Below are 22,111 nucleotides of genomic sequence, written 5' to 3' on the forward strand. Positions count from 1 at the left end.
TTGATAATTAAGACTTAGGCCATGTTCACACAGCAGCAGAATACTGTTGTCAGTCCTGTATTTGAGTCATTAATATGGTGATGTTCACACAGTACAGTTATTTAAGAAGTGACAACCGCATTCTATAACTGAACTCACACCCATAAATTTTCAGGACTCACAACCGCATTCTCAGAAAACCCATGCCTTGTGAATGGAACCACACTGAACAACTAGTTGTCTGTCACACCATACAGTGTGAGAGAGATGCTTTGCACAAATTTGTTTCAGGTTTTCGTGTGTGGTTTTGTATTCGGTAACTTACAGCGCTAGAGATATGAGCTGTGTGTCATCTGAAGGTTTTAGATACAGTCACTGTTCTCCACCGGAGCCGTTCCCATCAGGACGCGAGACTCAAATGCTCTCCAACCAGATATAAAAGCTGCTGTCATTTAATGAAGATTTGATGGATGAACTCGCAGGCTCGATTGGACTCTTGGCATATCAAAAGTTTCAAGACTTTTCAGTTTTTTGGATATTACTTTGCCATCTTTGTTATTACTTTACTGTCACTGTCGCTATGGTTACTGGTAAGACATTTCGAAACTCACACCTGTAAGCAAATGCGGTTGTCAGTCCCAAAAACTGAGTGTGAACATAGCTTTAGTATCTGGTTACATTCACACTGTCAGTTTTATATGGGCTTTCATAGCATGCCACAGATGTGGTGCACAGAAATTAGGTTTAAAAATATACTTAAGAGTAAATCACAAGTGATCTTTGTTCAGTAACATTTGTAAATTATCCTGTGTGTGATTTGCAGAACTCCAGCCCAGAATCGGTGGACTCCAGCGAGGAGATCACAGACACAGAAGATAATGAGGAGGAAGACCTCGGAGTCTTGGATGACCAGAGGAGCATCATCCTCCATCTGCTGTCCCAACTCAAACTGGGCATGGACCTCACACGGGTATACACACACACACACACACACACACACACTCACAGAGTTGCTGTCCCACCCAAACTAATCATCAAGTTAATGGTGCTGAAAGAATTCGGTCATTCCCTACTTGTATTTGTTATTCTTCCTTTTCAAATACAAACAGGAACCACTCAAGACTATTTATCCGCTCTCAATCTCAGGGAACAAAGGATGGGTTTTCCAGCTTTTTATGATTTGGAAATTTTGCCATACATGCACACATGCCATAAACACACAGATATTTGGAATATTTTTGGAATACACAATGAATTTATATACCAGTAAAATTAATATAATGTATACCAATATAATTTTATTATATATTTGTTTTTTAATATATTTTTTATTACATTTTCTTAGTGTTTTTATCAATTTTTAAGAAATAATAAATGAACAAGTATGCAGTTAATCACAATTGAATATTTTAATTGATTGAAAGATCTAAAATAATTTTTTTTACTTTAAAAATGCAAAATGTTTAGTATAATCTGCTAATAATCTAAACTAATAATCTTTAGTATAATCAAAGGTGTATTTTATGACTTTATTTAGAAATAAATGTGTGTTAGACAGTGCTCAGGTGATCTAGTTGTGCATAACTGGAGTGAAGGCTTTGTGCCTCATTTCCATGACCTCATATGTCTTTCTATGTATTGTAGTCTTGCATGGACATTGTCCAGTCTTGGACACTGATTTAGAATGTACATGCCATGGTTATGTTCTATTTTGGCTTAGTTTTGTGCTCCCAGTTCCTGTGTTCATTTCCTGCTCCCAGTTCCTGTGTTCATTTCCTGTCTAACTTAGTTGACCTAGTTTTCTAGTGTGTACTGTTACCATAGTAACTTATTGTGTCCACCTGCCTATTGTCAACTTGCTTGTTTAGTCCTGTGTATATATACCCGTTTAGTCTCTTGTCGGTTCTTGTTGACACTACTTGTGACACTACTGTTCTTCTGCATATTTGTATGACCTCCTGAGTATTTTGGTTTATTATTAAAGACTAATTCTTGGAATTTTGAAATTCTCCTTCATTTGATTGAACCACGCCGTTACAGTACCATGCTACGTGCAAGGAATATTATTAACATAATCATAGCTCAGGGGAAATTCAGTTTCATAATTATACTTTACGTAATCAGTTAACAGGATACGCTATCTGATTTGATGTTCCTATTCGTCCTTGTGATTAGGAATCTAATTGACCGATTCAAGCGTGTCGAGAGGTGTCATGATATCATTGTCCTAATTACGGTTCATCAGCCTCAGGAATGTCTAGTGTTGGTTTTGATATACGTTTTTCTCTACTACCTACAGAAGCATCTTTGTTTAGTCTCTCTGATATGAACATTTCCTTCTGGGCTTGTGTTTATAGTTCAGCAGGATTTGAGCAGTCATTTGGATAGCTCAGATGATGAAGTTCAGTGATGTATGTGTACTGTAGGCCTCAGGGGGAGGGACAGAGCATTAATGGAGTCAGAATCTGTGTTACAAAGACAAGCATAGAGTTATTATATTATCTTTGAGCACCAGTAATAAGGTGCGTCTAGACTGACATCACATTGCATAGTTAAATAATATGAAATAATATTTTAGCAATATTAGAAGAACAATATGCTCTTTTTTAATATTGGCGCAGATGTGAGTGCCATGGGTAATCACAGCCATGCTGATAATATTTGAAAAAGCACAATTGCAAGTATATTGCTTTTATACACAAGTATAAAAAATCAAGAATAGAGTAAATTTAGGCACAATATTGCTTTGTCTGTTTTGGCTCCACCAACAGAAACAGCTGAGAACAAATTCACAGCAGAGCCATTGTGTGACTTAGTAAGAGTAGGGGCGATTCATTCCTGAATAAGCCTGCGTTTTGAAATGGTTGAGTGAATAATTCAGTGACTTGCACAAAAAGACAGATGCTGCGTCCCAATTCGCCTACTTATTCTACACCCTAAAAGTATGTACTCTTTTGTTGAAGAAAAAGTACATACTTTTGAGTGTGTAGCAAAAGAGTAGACAAGCTTTGGGTCATACTATCACGCCATTAAATTGCATCTTTAACGGACTCTCTGTCACATATTTACATGCATCTTGTCACTGTAAACTGGACTGTCAATCATCTTGTAAAATCCGCCACATTTTATTTCATTTCATTTCCTACTTTATTGGAGAAAAAACAAGTAGCATCGATCTGCTAGTCGTGGGTCTTTTATGTGTAGAACTCAACTCATTTGTGTTTGCATAATGATGCATTTAAAGTTAATGGCCTAGCAGATCTTTATAAAAGTCTGCATTGTTGTTGCAGATGAAATATAACACGGATAACATTAAATAAATATTTTTAATCAGGTTAAATGTTGATTATTAGTCACTCAAACCCCTTTATCTAAACCTCTCTATTTAACCATCGGTCACACACGTCCGCCATGTTTGTAGTTTTTAACACTTTATTCATTTTTGTAGTTCTGAACTGAATCCTCCCAGTAGCTCCTCACTGCAAAACACGAGATCCAGGATCCAGATCCAGGGGGTGGAGACAGGTAGGTTTAGGGATCAGGAGGTGGAGACGGGTAAGTTTAGGGGTATGTAAAGTGGGAGGTTAGGGTTAGGTTAGGTTAGGGTTAGGGTTAGGATCCAACCTCGCCCCCTGGATCTTGTGTTCTGCAGTGAGGACCATCTCATTCCTCCTCCAAAGTGCAATGGGTTGTGGGTAATATTAGCCTTTATAGTGTGCACGGATCCACACTTCGAAAATCTACCAGAAATAGTAGACCATCCGGGGACCTGGCATACACTTTTCAACATACAATGCTTTGGGACACACTTATTGTAATCTCACATACTATTTAGGATGGATAGTATGCACATTAGGACGCAAAAAATCCCCAGTGCACACTGGAATGTACAAACAGTGCGATAATATAATATAATATTATATAATTTATTATAATATTATGGCCTCTGCTCCTCGCATTTGGTATTGCAACATGTTACAGTTGTTTACAGTATGTGGATTTCTCAATACCTATTACATGTCAGCATATCAGCAGTATCTGCAAACTAAACTTCTTCATTTTGTAATTCATTTGATACAAAATGCATTCAGGGACCACATTCAGCAACATCCGTGAAATCTTTTCTCACTCACATTCAAATACCATCAAAACTGTATCTACAGATTGGTCAGATAATGTAGGCCTATATCTTTTGTTCTCAGGTGGTGCTGCCCACGTTTATCCTAGAGAAGCGCTCCCTTTTGGAGATGTACGCCAACTTCATGGCCCACCCGGATGTGTTTTTGGCCATCACGTCTGGAGCGACACCAGAGGAACGCATGATCCGGTTTGTGGAATACTACCTGACCGCTTTCCACGAGGGTCGAAAAGGTGCTGTGGCCAAGAAGCCTTACAACCCCATTCTGGGGGAGAGCTTCCACTGCACATGGGACGTACCGCGAGATAAGGTGCGGCCCCTCAGGACTACCAGCTCAAGCCCAGCACCTACGGCTGCTCATTCCGCCCAGACCACCTCCAATGAGGGGTTAGAATCTTATCGGCTACGCTTTGTGGCTGAACAGGTGTCCCACCACCCCCCGGTCTCTGGATTTTACTGCGAGTGCAAAGAGCGCCGGACATGTGTCAACACCCATGTCTGGACTAAAAGCAAATTCATGGGCATGTCCATAGGAGTGTCAATGGTTGGAGAAGGTGAGTTTGAGTCTCTCTTAACACCAGTTTCAATTTTAATGTACTTTATTGGTGTGACAAATATTTCACATAAGGATGCACAATATATTAGTACCATATTGACAGATAGATTTTTTAATTAATTGGTATCAGTGGATATTTAATTGTTTGTGCTCATTTCCCCTAATTTTACATTTGCTTAGGGTTAGGATTTTTGTTGTCATCTTAACTCACAGTTAATCTTGAAAGACATTTATTTAAAAAATTATACAGCATAATTCACAAAGAAAGATAAAAGAGAAAATGTACTATGCATAGTGACAAATCACAGCCAATCAGAATGTGTTTGTTTAATATACAGCTAAGTAGAGCAGGTTTTGGACCAATGAGATTTCACAGTGGGCAGGGCTACATGGCTCAAGAACTATCCATAAGATCTTACTACAAGTCTTTGTTTTCACATTAAACAAAATATTTGTAGAAAAATAAAATGCTAATATAGTTTATTAGAAGTATTTATTTATTCATAAAGTTGTGTTTTGTTTATGGCAATCATTTGTCTGCTGGGATCATTGAGCTTTGTTCATTACTGTTTGATTAAAGCCTGAGGGTTTGCTCATTCAGGCAGAACTGTTTTTCCTCCATTCTCTCAAATGTGTGTCCAAAGAGCATACAGTTTCCAGATCAGCTGATTGTGGTTAGATGGGTGTTCGCCTCAGGGCCTGTGATATTTACTGGTGCTTGCTTATATCACAACTCCATCTGTCTCCCGGAATAACAACAGAAATGTACTGCTGTTTGAAAAACTTTCCCCTTGACGTTTCACTTCACTCACTCACTTGATGCTTCGCTCTGATCCCAAAACTATTGAGCTGCCAGAAAAGGGAGCATTTTCAGGCATTGTTCCAAAAGATTCTGCCTTAATTTAATTAAGATACCTTGTTTTGGCCATGTTCATCATGGAGAATAAAATCCCAGTCACGTTGTGACAAAATGGTCGATAAAGCCAGATAAATGTTGTTTATAAATACACTTAAGGAATGTAGGCCTAAAATCGTTTAAAAATAATTAAAAGCTGACTGTATAATGATTTTGAAAGATGTCTGTTATGCTTAATAGGTTGATATTTTGATCAAATATACAGCAATATTGTAAAATATTATTACAATTTAAATAACTGTTTTCTATTTGAATATATCTTAAAATGTAATTTATTCCTGTGATGGCAAAGCTGAATTTTCAGCATCATTACTGTCACATGATCCTTCAGAAATCATTCTAATATGCTGATTTGGTGCTCAAGAAAAATGTATTATTATTATCAATGTTGAAACCAGCTGTGCTGCTTAATATTTTTGTAGAAACCATGATACATTTTTTCTTTGATTTTTTTTTTTTTTTTTTTCCACTGAACCATGATACAATGATTATTTGATGAATAGTGAGTTCAAAAGAATAGCATTTAATTGAAATAAAAATTTCTTGACCTAAGTCAAACTGAGAGTGCAATGAAGTGGATGATCATGCAGGATGAAGGTAGCATTTGGTGTGCTTAACCAGTTAGGACTCTTCTGTAATTAGGACAACATTAATTACTTATAAGACAGCTAACACTAATCCCCCAGAGTAATGTACACAGAGTTAATTGGAGCAGCAGGAAGTTTAGAGGAATTTAAAAGGATATTTTACTCAAAAATGAAAATGATGTCATTTACTCACCCTCATATTGCTCAAAATCTATGGAACACAAAAGAGATTTTTAAGAATCTTCACGCTCTTTTCCATATAACAACGACAGATCATATTTTTATTTATATAACTTTTCTGAAGTCATATGATAAAGAACAGACAAAGTTGTTATTCACTGATAATCTTTCTCTGTTAACTCTAGAACTGCAACCAGATCATTAAGTCACTGAGCTCTTTGTAAGTGATTCAGTCTGATTGTTCAGTGAATCATCATTCAGTCTATTTTGTGAAAAGAACTGGCATAAAAACAACAACAATTAATTTACTGATCTGGTCATTATATGAAAAAGATCTGCATGAAGCACTACAGTGTTATTTTAGTATCACTGAGATACTGAGAAAATATGTATAAAAATATATTTTTACTTCAGTTTTAGTTTTAATTATTTCATAAATGTTTCCTTGGCAAAAAGCTAAATGAAATAAGTTTAATTGTTTTATTTTATTTAAATAACTTCTAAATATTTTTTTTATGGTTTTCGTTTTAGTTAACTATAATAACTCTGACATGAAGATTTTCTGGTAACACTTTACTATAAAGTCTCATTTGTAAACATTACTTAAAAGGTGCAGTAAGTGGTATTTGAACTACGCTGTTGGACATTGTTGATATTTAGAAATCAACCCAAACAAACACACCCCTCTCTTCATTGCTCCACCTCCAAAACTCACACTCCAATTCTAACCACTCTGCTCTGATGAACGAACGACAAGGAAGCACAAAAAATGAACATACAGTACACACAAGTAAATACAAAGTGTTCGTTGTTAGTCGCAAACAGCACAGCAGCTCCAGACAATCAAAATCCAGTGTACTCACATGAGAAGCGGGATCAAAGCAGTTTTCAGGCCTTCCCTCTTAGCTCTCTCCAGCACTGGAAAGCTTTTCTAATATAAACGCGGGTCCTAAAGCACTTGTCCAGGCATAAACCCTTATTCCATTGATATTCTTTTGAGCTGTTTTGTATTGTGTCCCATTTCTCGTTCTGCAGTTTTTTTGTTTTTTCTTATTTTCAAATCTCCCTCTTGCTCGTTCTCTCTCCTCGACCGTCATGTGCCCCCTGATGCTGATTGGTTAGACGTTTGTTATTGGACTCGGCCCGACTAACTTCCAAACAGTGGATTTGAAATATCACTGAGTCCCCCTTTAATGCATTCGCTAACATAAATTAACAATGAACAATATATTTTTAAAGCATTTATTATCTTTGTAAGTAAAAATGTAATTTTTTTTTTTTTCATGTTAGTTCGCAGTGCATTAACTAATGTTATATACAACTTTTGATTTTAAAGGGTTAGTTCACCCAAAAATGAAAATAATGTCATTTATTACTCACCCTCATGCCGTACCACACCCGTAAGACCTTCGTTAATCTTCGGAACGCAAATTGAGATATTTTTGTTGAAATCCGATGGCTCAGTGAGGCCTGCATAGCCAGCAATGACATTTCCTCTCTCATGATCCATTAATGTACTAAAAACATATTTAAATCAGTTCATGTGAGTACAGTGGAGAATATTTTTGGTGCGCCAAAAAAACATTATATAGTGATGGCCGATTTCAAAACGCTGCTTCATGAAGCTTCGGACCGTATGAATCTTTTGTGTCGAATCAGCGGTTCGGAGCGCCACAGTTACGTGATATCAGCGGTTTGGCGGTTTGACACGTGATCCGAATCATGATTCGACACAAAGGATTTTATGGTACTAAATTATATTTATGCAGTAGTTATAATCAATTTATTCACTTTTTTAGCAATGCCAATACCATGTTTTGTACCATTCCTATGAAGTAAAAAATTCGAAAAAACAAAACGTAAACTTTTTTGGTCAAAAATGACCGAAGAGCACCCGAGGGTTAAAATGTACCAGTACATGTTGAAATTAACATTGGCTAAAGCCCGGAACACACCAAGCCGACGGTCGGCCGTCGGGCAGTTTTTGTTTGTCCTCGTCTGCTTTTTTTCGGCCAAGTCGACATGTCGAATCGGTGTCGGAGCTCGTTACTCGTTGTCTGATCATTCTGATTAGCTGTTCAGCTACTGCCACCTGCTGGTACAGAAAGGCATTTCTTCTTACGCAGGCGCAGAACAGACGTGCTACTTGGCCGTCGGGTGTCGAGCGTTGGTTTGGTGTGTCGGTACCTTTGGACCCAGACGCTGGTGTGGTGTGTTCCGGGCTTAAGATTAATGAATGCTGTAGAATTCCTGATGGAACCATTGTCAATCAACCTTCCAGGTTCACCTACAAATTGACTGATTTAAGTGTGCTTGAACACCCTTAACACGGTGAATGTCCCCTCTGCTAATCAGCCATGTCAGCTCCATCAAATGTAGTTTCTTCATGTGTCAGCACAGAGGAATTCATCTGGGATCATCAGAGAAGATCTGGACTCAGCATTATCACAAGGAACTCCTCTAGCATCACTGTTTTGGGCTGCAACATGCTTGACCCCTCTGGAGCAGAGAACCAGGGAGCTGAACTGCACCCCCCACCCTTAGCTCTCTTGTCTCTGGGAAACAGATGTGCTGTTGTCAGACCTGGCTGAAAGCCCACAGAGATTTTGCCACTAGACAGCTGTCCATTATGTAACCAGAATAAAAAAGAGGCCAGGCCCACTGAGAAAGCTGCTGTGAACATGCACGCACTGTTCAGATTTTACCTGAGTTATAGACACAAGTAAATATTTTAATTAATAACTTCCAAATGTAGTTTGTGGTCTTCATTATAAAATAGGCCTGGTTTCAATGACAGGACTTAGATTAAGCCAGGATTAGGCCTTGGTTCAATTAGGACATTAAGTAGCTTAACATTACTGGTGTGATAAAACAATGGCACTGACATATTTTAAGATATTTAAGTGCAAGTTTCTTTCAGTTAAAACTGCTCAAGCATGCATTTTAGTCCTGGAAAAGGCTTAAGCCTTGTCTGTGAAACTGGGGGATTGTGTATTAAAATCAAAGTACACCATGAAACTGATATAGTTAAATCTCTGAGAAAGAATCTGTCATCCAGATTACTAATAAATCAGAACAGGTCAAAACATGACACTGGACAGAAGGATTATAGAGGAAATTAATTCCTAAAGGAATGTTAATGATTCGCAAATATAATTTGGAATGACTTCTAATACGCTCAAATAAGTGGGTTTCAACTAGTTTTGCTTCAGGACCCAGATTTTAAGTGGTATCATACAAGGTTAAAAAAAAAAAAAAATCTACTTAAAATCAAACATTGAACTTTATTAATATTACAATGAACGTTAAAACTTTTAATGTAATTTAAAAATATGTGTTTTGATGTAGCTTCATTTTCCTCAGTGTGTCTTTTTTATTTCCATTTAATTTAATTATTATTTTTTTATTATTATTTACTAAAATTAGTATTATGCCTGCTTTCCATAACCAGTGTTATTTTAGTATTATTTATATATTATTTTAGTATTTATTAATATTTCAAATTATATAGCTTCTATTTAATTTATCATTTGTTTTAGTAATTTTATGTGCTTTTGTATTTTTATCAGTTTATATATATATATATATATATATATATATATATATAATATATAAATTTTCATTCAAGTTTTTCATCTAATATTATTAGTTATGAATAGTTTTAGTTAACAATACCAACGTCAATATTCCCACTGCACTAAAAATCCACTAAGATCAGAGTTTCTAAGATCAGGTCTGTGTGACAAAGACAACTGACAGATTACTGTTCTGCTCATCCCACATTTTAATTTGATCATATCCTAAACATCCAGTTTTGTGTGCTTCTTGAATTTCTCCTTTGCAACAAACAAGAGCTTTATAAAGGCCTGCAGAGCACTGGGATCAACGTTAATCAGAACTGCTGTCCATCTTTGCCTCGTATGGAGTTGAGCTGAAACCATTCGCGCTCTATACTATTGCTACGGTTCCTGTGAACAGAGTGTGACTTGTGCCCTGTGTTTTTATGTTAGGAGTGTTGCATCTCTTGGAGCATGACGAGGAGTATGTGTTCACGCTGCCCTCTGCCTACGCCCGCTCCATCCTCACAGTGCCCTGGGTGGAGCTGGGCGGGAAAGTTTCCATCTGCTGCGCCAAAAGCGGATACTCTGCCACCGTCACATTCCACACCAAACCCTTCTACGGAGGGAAAGTTCACAGGTGAGAGTGAAGAAACTTGTCTTTGAGAGCTTATTTTATTTGAGATCAGGTAAAACATGCATCATATTTTAATATGTATTTTGCTGATGGCAAGTTTTGGATTATTTACTCGGATTATATAATAATAATAACAGTTATTTTTTGTCATCTTTAAAGGGGCTATATGTAAGAATCTTTATGTATTAATCACTTTTTTTATTGCCAGTGTGTGAACAGCTTGTAGCGAAACTCAAACGTGACCTTCTCCAACTTCCTAGGTTGTCTATGAAAGCCTGTAGGCTGATTTTTATGTGAAGGACTCAGGACGTTTTTGCAGGGAAAATCAAAAGGATGACAATGACTCATGAAACGAATGCATATACAATGTTCAGGATAATGCTGAAAGAGCTATTCTGTAAAGTCAATGTGTCATGCAAAGAAAAAGGGGACTATAGTTTTTAATCAAACTATAGTCTCACATAGCCAGATCTATATTGTCTATCTATAGTCTCAAATATACTTTATAACTATCATAGTTTAATTTTAATTACCTCATCTGTCGACATGATGCTGGTGAATTGCAGAGCTTGTACAAACATATCCACATCGCTATGATTAGATGTTTTCTTAACTTCTGTTTTCTCACCGCTGTCATTTTTGTTGTGTTTTTGTTATTGAGAGGAAAGCGCACAGCACATATTTACATATTCATCTAAACTCGCTCTCAGCAGCATGGGCGGCATCGGGATGTTTGTTAACGCTATATCGCTGCAAAGGTATTTCAAACTTCTTTTTACTTCTTAGCAAAGAGTGAAAAATAACTTCGCCGTGAGTATATCGGGGCATTGAATCACGTTCAGTCTTTTATACGTTACATGTGCACAAGTGCGAGCACTTGCAATAACTTGCTGGCTGCAAGTCACTTAAAACAAGGGTTTTATTTTCTACATATAGCCCCTTTAACTTATTTTCTCTTATTCTTCAACAGAGTCACAGGTGAGGTAAAACACAATTCCACTGGTACCATCGTATGCAAGGCTCAGGGGGAGTGGAACGGGACCCTGGAGTTCACTTACAGCAGTGGAGAGACCAAAGTGATTGACACATCCAAACTGCCAGTCATTAAGAAGAAGATCCGCCCACTGGAGAAACAGGGCCTGTATGAATCGAGGTGAGATTTTGTCATGAATTTAGAACACAAATTGAGATATTTCTGATGAAATCCAAGAGGTATCTGACTCCTCCATAGACAGCAATTTAATTACCACTTTCAAGGTCCAGAAAGGTACAAAAGACATCGTTAAAATAGTCAACGTGAGGTTCAACCTTAATTTTAAGAAGCGACAAGAATACAAACAAAAATAAAGACTTTATTCAATAATTTCTTCTCTTCTGTGTCATTCTCCTACGCTGTTTACATTCAGTGCTTCCAGGTTCTATGTCAGAACGCCGGCTCAGTATTGGCCGACGCTATTCACGTGAGCAGCACGACGTTTGCGTTTGATACTGACGCAGGAGCCAATCAATAATGAGTCGGTGTTCTGACGTAGAACACGGAAGCGCTGCACTGTCTATACAACGAAGAGACTGACAGGGAAGAGACGAATTAGAGTCATGGTGCATGACATACAACATGTATACAACACATGTTTGAGACTGGGTCATCTCCCTACTAACCCTACAAATAAAAAAATGTCAAAATGGCCAACATTATCTGATTATCACACTTGCCAAAGTACAAAATGGACAAAATACAACAAATGTGTGTTTTTATTTTGAGTTAGCTTGTTCTATTTATTTTGCAGAAGTCTATTAACTTCAAATGGAAGCATAGTGAAACCTTCCTTCTTGGGGAAAGTGTTACTCGGGCAATACAAATAAACAGCGAGTGTGAAAGATCAGAGCTCAGTGATCCAGATAAATGCCACGGTAGATGAGCATCTCTCCTTTTAGAGCATTTTAGCTAAATCCTGCACCTCTAGAGCTCTTATACAATACTCGTGACCCTCATGCACTCCTCTGGCCCTGAGCGAGCTGGAGGATTCACTTAATAAACTCTAATGCTGCTTATTGGCTTATTGTAGAGGAGAGATCCAGCCGGACAGGACAGAGCCCCATCAGAGTAGTCTAATGCTCTCAGCCTGGCAGTACCACAGCCGCGTAATGCAATCAAAAGAAGATATAGCGGCAGAGAGGTGCTTCTGAAGCAGTGCTACACTTGCAAAAAGTGTGGATCCATTGATCCTTGAAAGGTTTGGGATCAAATTTAATAAAAGATTTGGCTGATTCATCATATGAGGTTGTTTTTCTTATCCTGATCAGTATGGCTAGACTTAACACCCTTGTCTAAACAGCAAAGTTTTGCAGCTTATTCTGGTGTAAAAAAAAAAAAAAAAAACACACACTTGTTTTAAAGTGAAGGAGAAATAAGCGATAAAAGCATTGCTTATGCACATGTAAAATAACGCGATCATCAAACATTAAACAGCATATAAATCAAAACTGCTTAACGTTACTGAATGAAATGTCAACCCAGGATGAGGTGTAGGACTGTGAAGCTTTGGGGGTATTGATGGACTCATTCTACTCCATCAATGTTTTGATCATAGGTCTGACCCCTATCTGGACGTAGTCTTTGACAAAAACGTGATTTTTCTCATCTTTTTGTTCAAAATGTTGCTTACCCGCTTAACCACATTCAAGTGCTGATAAAAAAGAATGCATGCAACATTTAGCATATATTTGAAATACTGACCAAATATTGACCAGAAAAAAATGTTATATAGGGGCAACTGCAAAATAGTTTTGCAATTTAGGAGCAAATTTATCTGAAGTATATTATTCCACAACAATATACAAGAATGAAAAAAGTATCATCCTGTCGTATAATCCTGTTTTGTGGCAATGATTGACAGACGGCTGTGGCAGCATGTGACAGCGGCGCTGAAGGCCGGGGACATCGATACAGCCACTGAACACAAACACCAGCTGGAGGAGAAGCAGAGAAGAGAAGGGAAGCAGAGAACGGCCAGCAGCACCACCTGGAAACCCAAATACTTTATCAAAGAGGTGAGACTTCAGCATTAAAAACCTGATGAGGACTTGTAGCCTCAAAGTCTTCATTTGTGCATGATAAGTCCCATTTGTCATTTTACTTAGGGTGTGCAAAACTACATATTTTTATAATCGACTATTCAGTATTTGTACTAGTCAACTAATTGGTCTTAAAGGGTTAAAGGGAACACAAATTAAGATATTTTTGAGGAAATCTGAGAGCTTTCTTTCCCTCAATAGACAGCTACGCAACTGAAACTCTGACACTTCAAAAAGCACACTGTAACTAATCCATATGAGTTGAGTGGTTTTGTCCAAATTTTCCGAAGAGACACGATTGCTTTATATGATTGAATTTAGGCTTTTATTCACTTAAATGTCATGGTTTAAAAGGGTGCTCAATAGCACCCATCTATGTGGTGACAATTCACCCACAATACAGCATTTTACATTGTCACCATGTTTGGGACGGGGCTGAATATTATTAATTTCCCTTCATGTCTCGCCTCTTTTGATTAGCTCCAGAGTCATGCAGGATATTAGTTCTCATATCAGATCTAGCATGTCTAAAATTTTATTCTGCCCTTGAATTGCCTTCAGGGGGAGGGATGGGTGTACCACAATCCTCTATGGAAGATGAAGTGATGAGAAAAAGCTGGAGCCACATGATTCCGGTCCATCACAGCAGCCCCGCCCCACAGATGGGAGTGGCCATGTAAACGAGGGGCTGGCCAACCAATGGGACTCAAGCAGCAGGGAAAGACATTGATATTTTTTCTCCAACTTGTAGTACGGAGAATGAAAGGTGCCAAAAACAAAAAAAAGGACTCGAGAGTGGTTAAAATACCTCAAAAGCCCCTCTGGATGATGAAGATTTGGACATGGAGGCCTGAATTGTGTGACCTTGTGCAATATCTTTATATTTGTATATTACTTCTGGTAATCAATACTATAGTAAAGTGAATTTTCACACAGAAGAGATGTAGCATCTGTATCAGAGAGTATAACACTAATGACTGATAGCTATTATTTTAGAACACCATAGAGAATTCTGGGTATTTGAGACCAGTAAGCACAGAGAGGCTATAGTATGTGAGGAGTATGTATTCATGTTTAAGAGACCTCACCCCTCATGTTCGTATGTTATTTGAATGACTGAATCAATCTTACCATTTGATGACAGTATTACGCTTCAGTTGAGTCTCTCACACCTGAAGAAAGAATAAAATGGATATTTGAAGGAGTGGATTTAAAATCATGTGCAAATGTATTTTTTCCTTCAAGCAAGGTCAGTGATAATGCATGCTTTTCAGTCACTTATTTTTCGTACAAAAAAAAAAAAAGATTTCTGCCTCAAATGCTTAAAAAAGGTAGTGGAACACCGACATTTAATGGAAAGTACAATTTACAATGTATCTGATATAATAAACAACAGTTAAAGTTAAAGTTTAAATTGATTTGATTTTGCACATCTTAATCATGCACATCTAAATAAGGTAAAGTTAACCATATCCAGTTATGTAACTTGCTGCTTTTTGTGACTTCCATAATAGGCATAAAGTATCTTGACTCAGTGAAGATGTGTGCCTTTGAGGGTCTGACTGAGACAGACTTGCAAAGCGTAACAAATCCACTCGTCTCTCTGTGCCAGTGATAATAAGACAGTATTGAGCTTTGATTAAAACACTCCATTAGCACAGTGATTCTACTGTAAATTATCTCAGAGATGACTTCCCCAAACACTTGTTTAAAATACAGAAACTTCTGCCAAAGATAAGTGTGCACACTTCAGATGCGTAAATAATGGTAAGTAAGGGTCAATACAGCCAGCTAGAATTTAAATAAATATGTAACGGACATATTTAAACACCAGGAATTCAGAAACTGGAAGAAATTATTATTAAAGTAGATTATTCAGATTTCATGTATATGAAAACCAATTCAACGTTTTCACTCTCAGCTACATCTGAATGAGAATACAACATGGTAAACAAAGACGATTCAAAGGTTCACGGTTTGCCTAGTTAGAATTCCGTCATTTCCCCCTGCTGGTAGAGACTGTAATTACAGAAAAAAGCTTTTTTTTTTTTTCTTTTTTTTTTTCCCCTTCATTGAAAGCAAGACAAAAGGAACTATTCTGGCTAGAATGTAAAAAGCACAAATAGTTCGTTATACTATATTAGATGTATTACCAGTGCTAATTTTAAGGGTTCTTAAAAACATGAAATATACATTTTTCCCTGCCTGGATGAGGATAGTCGCTTGAGACTGTGCTGTCATGACGCGCTTTTCCAGAGTGATCAGTCACATGACATTTACAGCTCATCTGATTCGCATAAATTCTGAAGGCGGCTCATACTTGACCATCTCCTTGGTGTGATGTGCTAGAGCTGCCACCTACAGGACACTTGTAGAGTAACACCAAAGCAGTACAGCTGGACTTGAGCAGATTTTTATGCTTTATTATTATTATTATTATGCTTTTTCGGATATTACCTTTCATGTGTGTGATGTAGTTGTTTGTGAATGCAAACAGTCTGCAAAGTTTCAAAGATTAAAGTGCACGACAAAGGAGTTATCTCCCAAATGAAAGAACCGATTCTCAGTAATTCTAGTCATACTTCCAGTAGGCTTGTAACAAATTTACATAATGCCAGTCTATGGTCTTCATTGGCTGCTTGTAAACATCATATATTCTGACCCTAAGGAAGCGTCCGGTGCTGAAATTCAGTTATAAATTCAGGTATTTTGTTTTCGACATGCGCTGTAAGCAGACCAATCACAACCGACTGTACCGTCTGACCAATCAGAGCAGAGGAAGCTCTTGGAAAGGAGGGGTTTAGAGAGACTGAATCCTTAATCGAACTGTTTCAGACTCTAAGAAACGGGTGATGCTGCAATGTATTTTATGAGTGTTTTTTGACCTTGGATGCATGTAAAACTATTGTAGGAGACCACTAAAACAACATTAGGAACCTTTAAAATAGTATTTAAAGCGCCCCTATTATGCTATTTCTGATATATAAAAAAAAAGGACAAACAAAATGGAAAAAAAAAAAAAAAAAACGATGTGTGCACAAACATGGATAAGGCGGATTCTTTCATCGAGTCTTTTAATCACAAATGGCATCAACTCATTCTCACAAACAGCATCTTTGCCTTTCTCTCACTCTTTTTAATTTTTTTTTTTATTTTACAATTTATGGAATAAATTTTCACTTGAAAAAAAAAAAATAATAATAATACAGTTTTTGCATTTCAGGATGAAAAGCGTCCTCTTCTCAACTTCAAATTCATTCTTATTAATAAATACCTTCTAAGATTCAGAGCCCTCTGAGAAGAATTATATGGATATGTTGCAGAGAAGAGGGGAAAAAACGATCAATTTTTCCTTCTAATTATCTTACAAAAAAACAGATGTAGCAAAAGCAAAGTAAGGTTGAAAACCAGTAAGGTTGAAAACCAGAAAGGCAGAAAACAAAGGGGGAAATGTTTAAATGGCAGCCCAGAAGAACTGAGAAAAGGAAAACCCATCGGATGTTGCAGGAAGCGCCCTTTTCAACGTAAAAAAATGGAATATTCACACTAAAAATACGCACTCTCCACCTGCATGCTACTCAGTAGTGGATCCACATTAAGGTGAACTAAGACAAAGTGCATTCAGGCTAGTAATGCAGCATTTTAATAAACCTACAACTAATTAAATTCACTCTTTGTCCTGGCAGACAGTCGTTTAGGAAGAGGGGGGAAAATTTTTGATTTCTAATTGGCCCAAGAAAAACATCTGTTTTTCGCAAACGTGTGCGCAGGTGATGCCAAGCCACAGCACCCCCTCTGGACAAAACACATGAGCAATAAAGGAAATAAAAGCGGATTCTTCATTTCTATTTAGAATTATTGCATAAAATCTTACAACCAATAGAAAAACGAAACAAAAACATTCAAAATGATGTAACAAACAAAATTATTTATATTCAAAAATCACCACAACAGTTAAACATTATTAATAATCTAGTCTTTTGCCATGTCTGCCATAGGGAAAGAAAAACCCCTCACAAATTCAGAGCCACAAAGACCCCACTGCATTCTGTCACATAGAAACCGGGTTTGTCGGATAACAGTTAAAACCAAGAGAGCATTTTAGGGGCCGTCACACTGTAGACGGCTCCATATTCCTCAGATTTTCCCACATCTTTTATTTTTAAATGGTTTTATAATCAAAAGGTAACAATTTATCACAGGCTCTGACAAAACAAAAAAATCTCTTTGGTGCTCCAAGGTTCACTGAGCTTAATGAATTCATATTTGTTGGTTGTTTTAGCATTCGGTTGTATTATATTAAACTGTACCACAAAAAAAGTGCCTGCTGTTTGAGACACGGCAGCGCTCTCGCTTCACCAGCACATTCAAGTACAAAAGAAAAAACAATGAAACAAAAAAAGAACACATGAACAAATTAAGTCCAGAGTTGTCAGAATAAAACTGCGGTGCAGATCCCCATCCTCCAACCGGTCATGGAACCTCCAGGAACCTCGTGGCAATCGCCGGACCAAAAGCCTCCAATCAAACGTTCTCAGGTGGGCGGCGCCAGACAACATGTTTGTTCTTTTTGATTGGTGGATTACTTACTAGTTGCATTTGTCCTTGTCTTTTGTTTTCCTCTTTTTCCATTCTCAACGTTATCATTCAATAGCTAAACAGACTTCTTGTTCAGTTTCTTGCCTTTTTTCAGAGCCAGCTTGTTTTTGATGTATCCCCTCTTCCTTTTGGCTGTCTGTGAACCATGAAAAGAAACAAGTTAATTACATTTGAAATAACCAATCATAAGTCAATAGTATAACTATTATTACAACTTTTAATTTTATTAATTACATTTATTAAGTATTATTATTAAAAAGGCTACATGGACAGGGTAGCCCTTAAAGGGAAAGTTCAATGTAAAAGTGTCAAGCACAATATGCAGTGAATAAGAACACATTAGGGCTTTTCACACTGATCTTAACCCTGGATTATCGTTGTTTTAAACACCGCTTTAAACCCCGGATAAGGGAGCGTTTCACACTTGTGATTTAGAAGCGGGGATAGCACCGGTTTTTATCCGGGGTTATGAAGCCCAGCTCCAGAGCAGGTTTAGCAGCATTTTTGCGGTGTTAACTCCGCACTGCTGTGCCAACCTTGAAACGATGCATTGTTAGAATGTTACAACTAGATGTTTAGCAACCGACAACCAATCGCGTGCCTTATATTCACACGCTTTGGGCAGTCACAGAAACACAGCCAGATGTATTACCTTTATAGTTCGAAACGCTCACTCAGAAAAACTTGATATTACAGTCAGCAATGTGTAATATGAGGACGCTAGAGCCTTTATGTAAACCGGTCATGTGCTGCGTTTGTCCAGTCAGTGACACTGACACTGCAAATATGCAAATAGGACTTTAGCCCAGGGTTTAGGAATGTGCAGTGTGAAACGTGAATAATGATAACCCAGGATTCTGTTTACTCGGGGTTTAGAATGACCCAGGGTTCACCATCTCAAGTGTGAAAAGCCCAAAAGAGGTGCACGCACTGACTGACACACAATGTAAGCGCGTGCACAGAAAGCTTCGTCTCTCAGCATGCGATCTCGAATTCAGGCCTTTCACATCTTATTGTGCTTAAATGGCCAAATACACACACAATTATGTCAAAATGCCCACTGTGTGAAGTATTCATGTAAACACAGCTGGTTATGTCTTAAGAGAAAGTAAACAGTTGGGTGTAAACAGGATGTGTATCGGTATATTGGATCCGTGCGTTTGGTCTTAAAGTGACAGCAGCCTAATATGTAAACAGAAATGAGAAAATAACCCAAAATACCTATATCGTGATATATATCATGAAATAAAATTTCTCATAATGGGAAATAAGAATTGGTCATATCGCCCACCCCTATTTGAAAGTACTGAAAACTGAAAAACTGAAAGTTACAATAGTCTCAGATCATTAAATGTTCATAATGCTGTTGTAATGGAATCTAGAGGGAAGAACCTTTTTTGAGGTGTACTTCTGCTTGGCTGCGATGTTGCGGAGCTTGTGGTCCAGGGCCTGTCGGTTCTCTTGCTTCTTCACCCTGTAGATGCGCACGAGCCAGTGCTCAGAGGTAAACGCCTCCTCCAAATGTTTCAGACGGATGTCCTTATTGCCGATCTCTGCGTTCCGTGTCCGGTCAAATCCAGGGGGTGTGCGGAAGTCCAGCTGTGGGAAAGGCATTTGCTGTTAGTTTTTATATATACATATTCCTACACTCTCAGAAGGGCACAAGGGTGATAGCTAAAGGATCAACCCTTGTTGTCACAACAATTAATGTATAGATCTAAGGAATTAAAAGGAAGAAACACTTACTTGCATTTCCCCAAAGCGGTAGTAAGACATCTTGTACATCAGGCAGTTGAGCAGGGTGGGAGAGCCTGCCTTATCCACTCTAAACTCCCCCTGTGGAGTGAAGTAATCACTTTCCTGCAAAAGAACAAAAAGACACCTCAAAAAAAAACAGCAAATATCAGAAACATTTGAATTACATATAATAACAGGAATATTTTTCACTGTGGGCGACCTGAAAGCCCATCAACAGTAACTGTCTTAATGTATTATAGAAGACAGCGCATGTTACATAAAGCGCTGTATTAATTGCTGTAGTGGGGGAGCATTAAAGAGGATTCATTTTAGAGATGCAACATCTCAGAGAGAGTTTACGTGACAGTCTAACAGTACGCTAAAACACAGCATGCCATCAGCATGATCAAATCCTGTCAGAGAAGCTCATTCGCTCTACAACACTTCTACAAAAAAAAAGTTTGGTTTTGTTTTTAAAATGGCAAAAATCCAGGTAAAATATAATAAAACACCTAAAAATCTATATTTTCTATTTTTTGTACAAACTCAAATTTAACTGGACTGAATTAAGGTACGTTTACACAACGATGTACTAAAAAAAATTTTCACGTTTAGACAATGTTGTCAAAACGATCCCCATTCACACAGATCTGCAAAAACGATTAGAAACGCTGTAATGTACTTCCAGGCCAGTAGTTGGCGATGTCACTTTGTAAAGAAACACTATAAACCTATAGACTGAACTTGTAATACACATGCGCGTAACATCGCTGTTTCCACAAATTTGTGTTATTGTAGTTTACACACAGATGATAACGGTGTAGTTTTCAAAAACTTGAACTTTGAAAACCCATTTTCAAAAGTTTACATTTTCAGGCCCCCAAAACGCCATTGTCGTGTAAATGAACAGCCAAAACGCATACATTTTTTTTATTTGAAAACAATGTTGTGTAAACGGCCCCTTAGATTAAAAAAAAAAAAAAAAAAAAAAAAAAAAAACTTTTGATGGATTTAAAATATCAGTCTAATAAAATAATTGTGAAATATTGTACTTCAATATTTTAAAAATAACTAAATGAAAAGCTTAAACTAGTTGATGACATTCTTTTTTCAGACTAGATACCATTCCTGCTGATCCCTATTCTTTCTTCCATATACAAATTCAATACAATAAAACAATTCCCAAAAAGGAAATGAAGCAAAAATAAAAACTATATAAAAAACAATATACTAAAAGAAATTTATAAATTGTTAAAATATAAATTAATTAAAAGAACATTATAATTGCCCATCCCTAATCTAATCTATGATTAGACATTTTATGAGATGTCTGGTGTGCTATAATTATAAAATATTCATTATTGTTTGATTCAAACAAGTCACCAATTCTGCCCATCCCTAATCTTTTTCATTTATTACACAAATTCAATAATGCAATAAATCATCTAATTCCCTTAACTTTACATACTATTCTGAGGGGGAAAAATTATAAATTGTAAAAAAATTGCCCATCCCTAATCTATAAAGAATTCAAACATAGCACACTGGACATACAAAAGCCAGGATTGACATTGACACTGACCCGGATATCTTTAGGGTGCTCCCCCTCAGCGATGCGCACCATCCACAGGAACTTATTAATGTCGTCGCCTGAGTATCCAATCACTCCCCCAAAGATGATCAGAACGTAATCCACATCCAAGGACTTCATAATCTCATAGGCTGCACTCTCATTGGAGGACATGGCTTTACCGACCTGCAGAAGGAACAGAATATACGTCTTTCAGTGTCCTCAAGATGGCACTACAGAGACAAAGCACTGATACGAAGTCAAATCTGTTCATTTCTTGTTGTTCTAGAAAAAGTTCAGATTTACTCTTAAATTATAGCAAATCAGACCCCATTGTAATGGCTGCCCTCACCAGTGCTATGTGGCTGTTATTCCACGTGTTGTTGTCCACCAGCGTGGTGCGGTTGGCCATGCCGGCGATCTGATATCCGTAGTCCCACCAGGACATGACTCGAGCGTGTTCATCTGTATTCTGCCTGAGCCAGTAATACGCTTCACGGAAATCATCCAGAATGTTGCGTGATCTAGAAGCAATTATAAATTAATGAAGAAAAATCAATAACTCCGATATTTCTTATTT

General features: G+C 37.4%; 2 protein-coding genes across 3 annotated transcripts in view; one reads left to right on the forward strand and one right to left on the reverse strand.

Annotated features, from left to right (window-relative positions):
• The window catches only part of osbpl10b (oxysterol binding protein-like 10b), a 50,037-nt gene extending 34,994 nt beyond the window's left edge, over nt 1-15,043 (forward strand). For both annotated transcript variants that reach the window (XM_051864449.1, XM_051864450.1), the window contains 6 exons: nt 803-949; nt 4,182-4,671; nt 10,367-10,553; nt 11,521-11,703; nt 13,448-13,601; nt 14,187-15,043. In XM_051864449.1, coding sequence (XP_051720409.1) covers nt 803-949; nt 4,182-4,671; nt 10,367-10,553; nt 11,521-11,703; nt 13,448-13,601; nt 14,187-14,231 — 1,206 coding nt within the window. In that variant the 3' untranslated portion in view covers nt 14,232-15,043. The remainder of the gene's footprint in view (nt 1-802; nt 950-4,181; nt 4,672-10,366; nt 10,554-11,520; nt 11,704-13,447; nt 13,602-14,186) is intronic.
• Nucleotides 15,044-16,682: 1,639 nt separating this feature from the next.
• Nucleotides 16,683-22,111, reverse strand: part of stt3b (STT3 oligosaccharyltransferase complex catalytic subunit B) — a 44,252-nt gene continuing 38,823 nt past the window's right edge. The window contains exons 12-16 of the mRNA XM_051864451.1: nt 21,884-22,055; nt 21,544-21,717; nt 19,971-20,084; nt 19,617-19,823; nt 16,683-18,360 (exon numbers count right to left, since the gene is read on the reverse strand). Coding sequence (XP_051720411.1) covers nt 18,280-18,360; nt 19,617-19,823; nt 19,971-20,084; nt 21,544-21,717; nt 21,884-22,055 — 748 coding nt within the window. The 3' untranslated portion in view covers nt 16,683-18,279. The remainder of the gene's footprint in view (nt 18,361-19,616; nt 19,824-19,970; nt 20,085-21,543; nt 21,718-21,883; nt 22,056-22,111) is intronic.

The sequence above is a fragment of the Ctenopharyngodon idella genome, chromosome 16 (assembly GCF_019924925.1).
Source record: "Ctenopharyngodon idella isolate HZGC_01 chromosome 16, HZGC01, whole genome shotgun sequence".
NCBI lineage: Eukaryota > Metazoa > Chordata > Actinopteri > Cypriniformes > Xenocyprididae > Ctenopharyngodon > Ctenopharyngodon idella.